The following is a 13,024-nucleotide window of genomic DNA, read 5'->3' as shown; positions in this document are numbered from 1 at the left end:
GTGAGTGGCAAGCCAAATGATTTCCTGTAAACCAGGAAATCATTTACAACGCTGGGTGGCAACCTTATAACCAACCAACACGTGATCTCTACATGACAACAAGTGGCTTGGCAGAGGGTTAGTGCCCCTCCATGGAAAACAACTAACTAAAAATACGAACAAGAAGCCTCAGACCAGGACTGACCAACAGGTGATCACTAAGGACCGAACAAAGGACATACGGATTGTTACATGAATTGTAAGGGCGCAAATGATGAGGTGAAAGAGAGAGAGATTGTCCTGGTGCTTGAAGGTGCAAAAGTGGATGTATGTGGATTAACTGAAACTAAATGGAGAGGTGAGAGAATGGGAGCATGGATGAGGTATATGCACAGGAGTGGGTGAGAATGAGAGGGCAAAAGAAGGAGTGTGAATTGTTGTGTGCAAGAGACAGAAAGACAATACAAGAGAGTATGGATCAATTGGCTCAAGAATTGTGTGGGTAAGACTGAAAGTTGAACTAAAAATGTGGGCGATTGTGTGTGTGCGCCAATGTAAGATCATGCAAGCAGTGAAAGAAGAGTTCTGGACAAATGTGGAAGCTTGCATAGGAAGTTCAAAAGGAATGAGAAAGTGTTTTTGATTGGAGATATGAATGGAAAAGTTGGGAATGTGAAGGTGGATGGAATAGTTGGTGAGTGGGGTGTGCCTGCAGAGGAATGGCAGTGCTCTAGTGGACATTAGTGTTGGGAGGGGGCTGGTGATCGCCAATACCCTCTTCAGGCACAAAATGATCCACAGGTATACGTGGCGAGTGATAAGAAGGGTGGGTGGTGAACTGAATGAACGGAAGACAATGACTGATTATGTGTGTGTGTGGATGATAGGATGACAAGGTGTGTAATGGATGCAAGAGCATATAGAGGTTGGGAAAGTGGACTTTCAGATGACCACTTGGTGGTGGTGAGAATCAAGGCCCAAATGAAATTGTGGAATAGAAGAAGGGAAGGACAGGAGGAAATAATTCATACAAGAAGGGTGGATAGATTACAAGACGATGGAAAAAAAGGCAGAATATAAGAAACAAGTAGAGGAATGATTGGATAAATATGAATTGGAGCAGATGGGGGACGTGGAAGGTGTGTGCAAGATATTCACAGAAGAAATCTGTGCAGCATGTGAGGTGCTGTGTGGGGTGAAGAGATGATGAAAGGGGGTGCAAGGAACAGCATGGTGGAATGAAAAGGTGAGACAGGCTGTGGCACAAAAGAAAGCATAAAATGAGTGAATGAGAAACAGGGGTGTGGAAGAAGTTGAGAGATGGAAGAATGAGTTACATGTAGAGAGGAAGAGAGAGGTGAAAAGATTAGTAAGAATGAGTAAGAATAGAATCGATGAGGAATTTGGAAGGAATCTGAGTGTAAAATGGAGGGAATGTAAGAAAATGTTCTGGAAAGGGGGAAAGAGAGATAGACAGGGCATCAAAGAAGTTAGTCAAGGAGAGAAAGATACAAATGGCAAATTACTGGTGAAGAAGGGAGAAAAAGTAAACAGATGGAGAGGAATTGTTGGACATAGAGAATGAAAGTAATGCGAGTATAAGTGGCTGGGGAATGGCTAGGAGAAGGAGGGAGGTGAAAAGACAGGAAGAAATCAGTAGGATGGAAGCTGTGGTAGCAGTGAAGGAAGTCAAAATGGGGAAAGCCCCAGGAACTGATGGAGTGTGTGGTGAAATGCTGAAGTGTGGGGGAGAATTAGTAGTAGAATGGATATGGAAGGTGTGCAGATTGGCCTGGGAGGAAGGTAGAGTCCCGGAGGATTGGAAGTCAGGTATAATTATTTCCCCATACAAAGGAAAAGGGGAAAAAGAAATGTGTGGTAATCATAAGGTCATTTATCTTCCTAGTGGTTGGATACTTATTGACAGAGTTAGGGGAAATAACAGAGGAACTGGATGGAAAAGAACAGGGATGTTTTAGGAAGGGAAGAGGTTGTGTAGATCAGATACTCATTCTTATGTCATTGGTGGAAACGTTTCTAGAGTAGGGAAAAAAGTTGTATGAGGCCTTCATGGATTTGGAGAAAGCATATGACCGGGTAGATAGACAAGGATTGTGGAAAGCATTAAGAATAGATGGAGCAAATGGGAAGTTGTTGAATGTTGTGAAGAGTATGTATGAGGATGCTAAGGCTGGAGTGCAAGTGGATAAAGAACTGTGTGAATTTTTCTATTTGAAGGTTGGATTGAAACAAGGATGTGTCATGTCTCCATGGTTGTTCAATTTGTATATGGATGAGGTTATAAAAGAGATACAAAGTAGGGCAGTGGATGCTGGAGCGGCTCTAATGAGAGATGGAAGTGTTTGGAAACTCCCTGTACTGTTGTTTGCACATGATACTGTGTTGTTATGTGAAGACAATTATGGACAGCTGCAAGGCTTGGTGGATGAGTTTGGGAGAATGTGTACGTATGAAGCGGAATCTAAAGGTGAATGTTGGGAAGAGTAAAGTTATGGTCTTCAAGAGAAATGAAGTCAGTGAATGTACAGTGAGGTTGGATAAGAAGGAAATGGAAAATGTGAGTGCGTTTTAGTACCTGGGTAGTGTGATGAATAAGGATGGAAGTTTAGAGGGTGAAGTGCTTGAAAGGGTGCAACAAGGAATAAAGATTGCTGGTTCCTTGAAAGCAGTAATAAGCAACAGGGAAGTGAGCATGGAAGTGAAAAAGTTACTGCATGACAGTATTGTAATACCAACTGTAACGACAGAAGTGAAGCTTGGACCTTGTTGGAGGGACAGAAGTCAAGAGTGAGAGCAGTGGAAATGAGTTATTTGAGAGGAGCATGAGGAGTCACATGGAGGAACAGACTGACAAATGAGGAAGTGAAGGATCGTTGTGGTCTGGATGTGGATGTGATAGAACGTGTTAAGAGAAACACACTGAGGTGGTTTGGCCATGTGGAGAGGATGGAGAGAGAGAGAGACTGACGAGGAGAGTGTATGAATGATGATATATAAATATATGTCGTATATCTAGAGAGAGAGAGAGAGAGAGAGAGAGAGAGAGATACAGTATATGCCAGTACTTATTTGTGTATGTTTTATAATTTCAGCAGTCTTGTTCCATGTCCCTACGCTCCTTTATCTATGGGACAAACTTCGATTGGATGATGAATGAATGAATGAATGAATGAATTGTATAACCTCCCAGTGTAAGAGCTGATGGATGTGACTATCACTGTTAAGTTTGGTCACAATGGATTAGGCCTGGTTAATATCACTAAATATATAGCACATGTCACTGAAAATATACCATTGTACACCAGGCTCTCAATAAAAAGAATAAAAAAAAATAGAGAAAGAAAGAAAGAAAGAAAAGAAAAATTAAAAAGTGCATTTTCAGTCCTACATTTTCCATTGCCTTCAGATCACTGATCACTGTTTGTGGAGGTCAGGAATGATAATAAATGGAAAAGGTTATAACCTGACAAGAAAGTTATTTTCACAAGAGTATCATATCACCACTGGAAAATAAATCTTTAACCATTTATCACCACGGGAAAAAAATATAGTATTATTAGCTAGTCTGAAAAACCCAAGTCTAAGTATCTCTTCAATGGCTGATGATTATGCAGTATGTGCTTAAATAGCAATACAGTACATTCAGAAATGCTATATATACATTTACCTTAGGTGAGGAAATCTTGAGGTATACTAGAATAGGAGCTAGTGAAGTCTTGGCCAACTGAGAAGGATGGTTGATGGTGTCACAGTCCAATACAACCAACTGTAGAGTTCTTGCCAACTCAAATATCCGCTCTATCTCTGCCTGAACCTCCGCTATACAAGAAGACCTGGAGTTGGAGCGTTCCATTATCGCCCGCTTATTAGGATTGTTGAGAAGACTCCTTTTGGCAAGAGAGATATCTGCACTGACCCGTGTGATGATCACCCTGGTGAGAACAGTCTTCATTATAGTGCACATAATGCAAACCAACAATAGCTATATAAGAAAGGATACATAAATCATATATATAACACAACAAACCGCATTACCATGATCAAAATTAAAGTATGCTAGGAGCTATTCGCCCTGTGAATAGTGTCTAATGAAGAGTACCCAAGTGCAATACAGTTGAGAGCTGCTGGGCACATGCAGTTTGGTGTTTTCAAAGAATGCATGCAACTGAACCATTAAACTTCCACATGGGCTGACTCCCTGAAACTTCACGGGAAGGTGGTAAAGGCCTGAAGGGAAGTCAAAACTCTGCATGGATCATTTCTCCTCCTCACTCACTTCTGTCTTCCACCTTAACTTTGACACAGTAATAGTACATTCCTACATTTACTGGATACTTGAAAACAAAAGGAAAGAATGCTAGTATGTAGAGAACACGAGATGCTACAAGTGGGTTGGAAGGAAGAGGATCCAGGATTAATAAGGCCTACTCTCTCCTCTTCTGACAGTTTCTGTGAATGACATGTACACTGCCAAGAGGAGAACAAAGAATGTTCTAAGATCCCCTTCTATAAAATAAATAAATAAATAAATAAATATATATATATATATATATATATATATATATATATATATATATATATATATATATATATATATATATATATATATATATATATATATATATATATATATATATATATATAAATCATCTATCTATCTATCTATCTATCTATCTATCTATCTATATATATATATATATATATATTCCATTCTATATGAAAGTACAACATTCATGTTTTTTCACTGCATAATCGTGTCCTGCCAGTGTACCTGCTGAAACAAAAGCAGCCAAATGGTCCAATACTATCCAGCAACATACTATAAGATCGGGGATATTAGCATATTGATGGGGTAATACTGGCATCTTGATTTTTTTAAATATGGAAAAAAAAAAAGTGCTTTCTAAATGCTTTTCCCAAATACAGTACAGTAAACCCTCAATTATCTGTTGTCATTCAGCCAAGCCCTACGTCGGTTAAAGTGAAATGCTGGATACTGCATATCTGGCGCAACATTTGGCTTTGAGCCGGATATTGTGATACTGTCTCGACCCTCTATCCTACAAACTTTACCCTGAGTAAAAAACGAAAACTAGGACATGGGCATACAGGCCATTAGCTTTGCAATACAATACAGTACAGTAGCTTGAACACAGAATGCCACAGAGTTAGTCAAAGCACCAGGGTTTTGTGACTGCATGGTCAGAAGAGCGGGAGCGCACAGGCAAGTATAGTTCTGTAAATTGGCAAACAAAAGCTGATTAATGTCGGTATCGGCATCAGAAGGGGAAAATTATCCGATAATCGGAATCCGCTGCGTAACAACGAAAAATAAATGTTTGTTTCACCCAATGACCCTGGCTCTAGCACTTCCATCATTTTAGGTGTGAACTAATGCTGTAATGATGTTCATTTATCAAAGACAGTCTTACCCCACATTCTACTGGCTGTGTCTTAAATGGTAAAATGCTTGAACTAAAGCATATGGAATATTTAGACCATAATATTATACAGTATCACTGTGGTTAGAATGAAGCTCGACACAAATATCTAGACAACAGTCTTCTTGTCAAGCTGTGGTGGACTGATACGAACTTGCAAGTCTGACGGTGCACACACACACACACACACACACACACACACACACACACACACACACACACACACACACACACACACACACACACACACAGGCAGTGTTCCATCAATGGTATGATTGTTTAATGTTTACTTTCAATGGTGCAAGAACTGAAAGCAGAAATTCAGTTTCTCTTCATTTTCTCTGTTGATCTTCAGTAAAATACAGTATACATAATCAAACAATATACACAACTTAATTATCACTACCTTTCTTTGAGTTTCAGGAACTTAGTGTTAAATTTAGTCGTTACCTGCAAATCTTTTTTTGTTTAGCTAGCGTGAAAAAATGCTGGTACTTGATAAAATTATGTTAATATATTAATTTACATTGAAATGTAACAATTATTTTAGCTTTTATAAACGGATTTTTATTTTAAAGAAGTTATGAAATGATAACTGTACTATACCTTTATATTTGAAAATGCTATAAGGCACATTAATACTCATAGGTTGCGTCTTTGCCACTGGCCAAATAGGAAATATAAAGTACACACCATAATTTTTGTGCTTCCCTAAAAGTACACACCACTCAGTCATTACACAAATAGTAAACACATACCATAACATTTAGCCCCTAAATCTAAGCTAGATCTTGGTAATTAACGAGATATGAAACGCATAATTTTTGTAAGCTTCTGCTCATAACCCCCAAAATAAAACAGCATTTATACTTGACAGTACTGTACGTAAGATGTTTAGTGGAGAAGTATCTAGAGAAGGGAAGGAAAGTGTACGCTGCCTTCATGGACTTGGAGAAAGCTTATGACAGAATAGATAGGAAAGGTATGTGGAAGTTATTAAGAATATATGGAGTGGAGGGGAAATTGTTCAGTGCTGTGAAGAGTATGTACGAGGGAGCTAGGGCTACGGTGCGAGTGGATGGTGAGCTGAGTGAGTCTTTGATCTCAATGTGGGACTGAAACAGGGGTGTGTAATGTCTCCATGGCTGTTTAATATATATATGGATGGGGTCGTAAAGGAGGTACAAGGTAGGGCAGTGGATGTGGGGGTGGCCCTAATGAATGAGAGTGAGATTTGGAAGCTTCCGGTGTTGCTGTTTGCTGATGATACAGTATTGTTGAGTGAAGATGAATGGGAGTTGCAAGGTTTGGTGAATGAATTTGGGACAGTGTGTAGGAGGAGGAAGCTGAAAGTTAATGTAAACAAAAGTAAAGTTATGGTGTTTGAGAGGAATGAAGTCACAGAGTGTGCAGTGGGGTTGGATGGTGAGGATATGGAGAATGTGAGTGCATTCAAGTACTTGGGTAGTGTGATGAGTAAGGATGGAACTTTGGGGGATGAAGTACGTGAAAGGGTACAGCAGGGAAGGAAGGTTGTTGGCACACTGAAAGCAGTGATGAGAAATAGGGAGGTGAGTATGGAAGTTAAGAAGTCACTGCATGATGGTATTGTGATCCCTACCCTGACGTATGGAAGCGAGGCGTGGACCTTGCAAGAGGGGAACAAGTCAAGAGTGAGAGCAGTGGAAATGAGTTACTTGAGAGGAGCATGTGGAGTGACATGGAGGGACAGGTTGACGAATGAAGAAGTGAAGGAACGTTGTGGGGTAGATGTGGATGTGGTTGAAAAGATTAGGAGAAATACACTGAGGTGGTTTGGACATGTGGAGAGGATGGAGAATGAAAGACTGACTAAGAGGGTGTATGTAGGTGAGGTGGAGGGGGGGAGAGGGAGGGGTAGACCGAGGATGAGGTGGAGGGATGGAGTTGAGAGGTATATGAGGGAGGGGGGGGTGAGTTGGGGGGAGGGAAGTCAAATGGTGGGTGACAGAGTGACTTGGAGGCGTTTTGTCTGCGGCCACCCTTTGCGGGATTAGGGCGTCGGGCTATAGATAGATAGATAGACTGTACGTAAAACCCTGGTCGGCCAGCCATTAGCTTGATCAGCGCATTCCTGCACTAATTGGCTGTATTCTGTTATTTGGACAACACTTTTGTTTAAACTTCCTCTTCTATGTTAGAACACAATTTAGTTTAACCTAGTACACAGTTTGACTCATATAAAGATAGTACTATTTAGGTATGGCCTGTTGTGGTCAAGGGTGGCAAACGCGGAGCGAGGTGACGGTGTGTGCGCTGAAGTTGGCTACTCTTCCTTTTTTCTTTTTTAACCTACACATACAATGAGTAATGTTCTCTCTCTCTCTCTCTCTCTCTCTCTCTCTCTCTCTCTCTCTGTATACATATATATTCATTTATACAGACCTTAAGCCTATACAATGCCTATTACAACAAGTATTCATCTGACATACAGAACTAAAGTGTAGATAATGCACATTACGGGAATTTTCACATATGATCAGTTATCATATATATTGAGATACAGAGCTAAAATCTACATAATGCATTCTGTAGAAAGTTATACATACGATCAGCAGTGATATAGAGAGACAGATACAGAGCTTAAATCTAGATAATGCATATTACCAAAAAAATTATGGTCAGTAATGATAGGCTATATAATATATATATGGGGATTAATTCTAGGTAAATTATATTTCATGACATATGAGGTATTTACATTACTTCATCCTCCAGCTCTACGATGCACTGCTGTAAGAAAGGATGGTGTTTGACCTGGCGCCCGATCGTGTGAATATACCGGTGCACGTATGGATGGGGTATATGTGCAGGAGTAGATGAGAATGAGAGGGCAAAGGAAGGAGTGTGTATAGTTGTGAGTATTGTATAATTACTCCCGTACGGCACCGGACACATTTTCTTCCATTATCTTACTTTGAATATGATACTTAGCAACGCAGAGTGTGTCCTACCCGTCGCAAATTTCATTTTACTAGTTTAATTAACCACTAACTAATGTACCTGACAGAGGCGGGCGGACATGTTGACGGAGTGGAGGCTAGGATATTATGTGTGTTCGTGCGTGCGTTAGCAAGGGTAGGGTGTGTGTTAGTACGTGCGTTACCGCTGCGTGGGTGGAACTGCGCATGTAAGTCGGCTTCAACCAATCACATTCAATAGACAATAGCCAATCAAGTGCATCCTTTTCATTTCCCCTCGAATTTCAAATTTTGAAACTTCGTCAGTCCCCTGAACTAAGTCATTGCGCTCTGGCGGTCTGTAATTGGTGCGAGATAAATTACATGAAAGCTTTCGCTACGTTTTATGAAAACGAAGATAGTGCCATATCGTTCTTGAAAGACCATGGAGTAATTAGATCTACAGCTCCAAAGTGCCCAGAACATAATACAGAAAAAGACAAGATCTGGCGGTGCAGGCATACTTTTTATTTGAATAAGACCAAGAAAAGACGCAAGAAACGGACGACTCTCGTCCTGGACCATCGTATCTCAAGGTAAGCACTCCCCTAGGATAGGTTAGGTTAGGTTAGGTTAATGTCAGGGGGGTCTGGGGGGCGGAGCCCCCCAGTTAGGAAACGGCCAGGCTGGGGAGTCTGGGGGACGGAGCCCCCCAGTTAGGAAACACGGCCAGGCTGGGGGGTCTGGGGGGAGGAGCCCCCCAGTTAGGAAACACAAGTTCGATAAGAAGCTTAAAATTATATTTTTCTGTGGTTTTTGATGCGATTTGAGTTGTTTTTTACTTCACTTTTTTGGGAAAATGCTTGATTTCACCTACTTGTCCAAAGTTCATGATTGGAAAAGAGGGGAAATGAGGCATTTCCGACGAAAATGAAGGTCAGAAACATTCGATATCGCATCAAAAACTGCCAGAAAAATATATTGCACTACCTAGGGGGTGTATTGTCCACTTGTAAAAATTTACCGGTTTAAGTATGGTTAGGTTAGGTTTATTTCAGCAAGGTTAGGCTTTTGCATGGAATTTTCATTTTCCCAGTATTTTCAGTGTAATTCATTTGAATCTGACCTTCATTTCTGTCGGAAATCACTCGTTTTTGCGTAATCCAACCTGCCAGAACCTCCTGTTCAACAGTGAAACATTGGGGGTGGGGGGGGTGTAACTCAAAAACGAGTGATTTCCGACAGAAATGAAGGTCAAATTCAAATGAATTACACTGAAAATACTAGGAAAATGAAAATTCCATGCAAAAATGGCGTGCGGGAGTAAAAGTAAAAATTTACCAAAGATGGAAGAAGAGCATAAGACAGTATGGATCAGTTGGGTCAAGGATTGTGTGGGTAAAGTTGAAAGTTGGAATACAAATGTGGGCGATTGTGTGTGTGTATGCGCCAACGCAAGATCGTGCTAGAAGAGTGAGAGAAGAGTTCTGGACAAATGTGGAAGTATGCATGGAAAAGTTTGGAAGGAATGAGAGAGTGTTTTCGATTGGTGATATGAATGGTAAAGTTGGTAATGTGAAGGTGGATGGAATAGTTGGTGAGTGGGGTGTGCCTGCTGAGATAGATGAGAATGGGAGTGCGTTAGTGGACATTTGTGCTGGGAGGGGGTTGGTGATAGCCAATACCCTCTTCAGGCATAAAATGATCCACAGGTATACATGGCGAGTGATGAGAAGGGTGGGTGGTGAACTGAATGAAAGGAAGGCAATGATTGATTATGTGTGTGTGGATGAAAGGATGCGACGATGTGTAAAGGATGCAAGAGTGTATAGAGGTTGGGGGAGTGGACTTTCTGACCACTACTTGGTGGTGGCCAGAATTAAAGTACAAGAAAGTTGGAGGAATAGAAGAAGGGAAAGACGAGAGGAAGGAGTAGTTGCAAGGAGAGTGGAAAGGTTACAAGAGGATGAGAAAAAGGCAGAGTATAAGAGAGAAGTGGAGGAACGATTGGGCAAATATGAATTGAAGCAGATGGGAGACGTGGAAGGTATGTGTAAGATATTTACAGAAGAAATATGTGCAGCATGTGATGTGGTGTGTGGAAGGAAGAGAAGACGGAGGGGGGTGCAAGGAACAGCGTGGTGGACTGAAGAGGTGAAACAGGCTGTGGCACAAAAGAAGAAAGCATACAATGAATGGATGAGAAATAGGGGCGTGGAAGAAGTTGAGAGGCGGAAGAGAGAGTTATATGCGGAAAGGAAGAGAGAGGTGAAAAGATTAGTAAGAGAGAGTAAGAAGAGTGTGGATGAGGAATTTGGAAGGAATTTGAGTGTAAACTGGAGGGACTGTAAGAAAATGTTCTGGAGAGAAGTGAAAAGAGTAAGACAGGGTGGAAGTGAAGTTAGCAGGGGAGTGAAAGATAAAAATGGTAGATTACTAGTGGAGAAGGGAGAAAAAGTGAGCAGATGGAGAGAACACTTTAAGGAATTGTTGAACGTAGAGGATGGAAGTAATGCGAGTGTAAGTGGCTGGGGAATGGCTGGGAGAAGGAGGGAGGTGAGAAGACAGGAAGAAATCAGTAGGATAGAAGTTGTGGAAGCAATGAAGAAAGTTAAATCGGGGAAAGCCCCAGGAATTGATGAAGTGTTTGGTGAAATGCTGAAGCATGGGGGAGAGATAGTAGTAGAATGGATGTGGAAGATGTGCAGATTGGCCTGGGAGGAAGGTAGAGTCCCGGAGGATTGGAAGTCAGGTATAATTATTCCCTTGTACAAAGGAAAAGGGGAAAAAGAAGTGTGTGGTAATCATAGGGGCATTTGTCTTCTTAGCATAATAGGAAAAGTGTATGGTAGGATACTTATAGACAGAGTTAGAGAAAGAACAGGGAAATTAGTTGGAGAAGAACAGGGAGGCTTTAGGAAGGGAAGAGGTTGTGTAGATCAGATATTCATTCTTAGATCTTTAGTGGAAAAGTTTCTAGAGAAGGGAAAGAAGTTGTATGCGGCTTTCATGGATTTGGAGAAAGCATATGACAGGGTGAATAGACAAGGATTGTGGAAAGTGTTAAGAATATATGGAGTAGATGGGAAGTTGTTGAATGCTGTGAAGAGTATGTACGATGGTGCGAGGGCTGCAGTGCGTGTGGATGGTGAACTAAGTAAATTTTTCTCTTTGAAAGTTGGTTTGAAACAGGGATGTGTCATGTCTCCATGGTTGTTCAATCTGTACATGGATGGGGTAATAAAAGAGGTACAAGGTAGGGTAGTGGATGTTGGAGTGGCCCTGGTGAGAGAGGATAGTGTTTGGAAACTCCCTGTACTGTTGTTTGCAGTTGATACTGTGTTGTTGAGTGAAGACGAAGAGGAGCTGCAAGGCTTGGTGGATGAGTTTGAGAGAGTGTGTAAGAAACGGAACCTAAAGGTGAATGTAGGGAAGAGTAAAGTGATGGTCTTTGAGAGAGGTGAAGTTAGTGAATGTACAGCGAGGTTGGATGGTGAGGAATTGGAAAATGTGAGTACGTTTAAGTATTTGGGTAGTGTGATGAGTAAGGATGGAGGTTTGGAGGGTGAAGTGCTTGAAAGGGTACAGCAGGGAAGAAAGGTTGCTGGTTCCTTGAAAGCAGTGATAAGAAACAGGGAAGTGAGCATGGAAGTGAAAAAATTACTACATGACAGTATTGTGATACCAACTCTAACGTACGGAAGTGAAGCTTGGACATTGTTGGAAGGACACAAGTCAAGAGTGAGAGCAGTGGAAATGAGTTACTTAAGAGGAGCCTGTGGAGTCACGTGGAGAGACAGGCTGACGAATGAGGATATAAAGGAGCGTTGTGGTGTGGATGTGGATGTGATAGGAAGCGTTATGAGGAACACACTGAGGTGGTTTGGCCATGTGGAGAGGATGGAGGGTGAAAGACTGACGAAGAGAGTGTATATGAGTGAGGTGGAGGGGGGAAGGGGGAGGGGGAGGCCGAGGATGAGATGGATGGATGGGGTGGAGAGGTATATGAGAGAGGGGGGTGTGAGTTGGGAGCAGGGCAGTGAAATGGCGGGGGACAGGGCGACTTGGAGGCGATTTGTTTGTGGCCACCCCAAACGGGATTGAGGCGTCTGGCAATGGATAGATAGATAGATAGATGACATGTCGTTAGGTAGTGTGGCCGAGACAGTTTCAGAGGTGATGGCAGTTGGGGGGGTATGGGGGGGTGAAGGGGGAGTGTTCTCTGTGGGGCGGTCAGGTGTGGTGGACAGTGGGGCATATGGTGGTGGTGGTCTGTGGGAGAGGGTGGGGTATGGTGTCTGGTGTAGGGCCTGAGGAATGTGGAGGGGTTGAGGTGTCAGGGGTTGGAGGTGTGGCACATGTTGGGGTGGTGGTGGTGGGGATGGATTTGATGGTGGTCTGTGGGAGGGGGTGGCGTGTGGTGTCTGGCGTAGGGTCTGAGGAATGTGGAGGGGGTGAGGTGTGCCACATGGGATGATGGTGGTGGTGGTCTGTGGGATATATATATATATATATATATATATATATATATATATATATATATATATATATATATATATATATATATATATATATATATATATATATATATATATATATATATATATATATATATATATATATATATATATATATATATATATA

General features: G+C 41.6%; 1 protein-coding gene across 1 annotated transcript in view; it reads right to left on the bottom strand.

Annotated features, from left to right (window-relative positions):
* Nucleotides 1-13,024, bottom strand: part of Ca-beta (Calcium channel protein beta subunit) — a 719,185-nt gene that overhangs the window by 117,756 nt on the left and 588,405 nt on the right. Inside the window, exon 6 of the mRNA XM_080267425.1 lies at nucleotides 3,668-3,932. Within this exon, the coding sequence (XP_080123551.1) occupies nucleotides 3,668-3,932 (265 nt within the window). The remainder of the gene's footprint in view (nucleotides 1-3,667; nucleotides 3,933-13,024) is intronic.

This window comes from Coenobita brevimanus, chromosome 24 (genome assembly GCF_032717465.1).
Source record: "Coenobita brevimanus isolate Jiangsu-jjx chromosome 24, ASM3271746v2, whole genome shotgun sequence".
Classification (NCBI taxonomy): domain Eukaryota; kingdom Metazoa; phylum Arthropoda; class Malacostraca; order Decapoda; family Coenobitidae; genus Coenobita; species Coenobita brevimanus.
The sequence above is the reverse complement of the archived record's forward strand: the minus strand, read 5'-3'. Positions and strand labels throughout refer to the sequence as shown.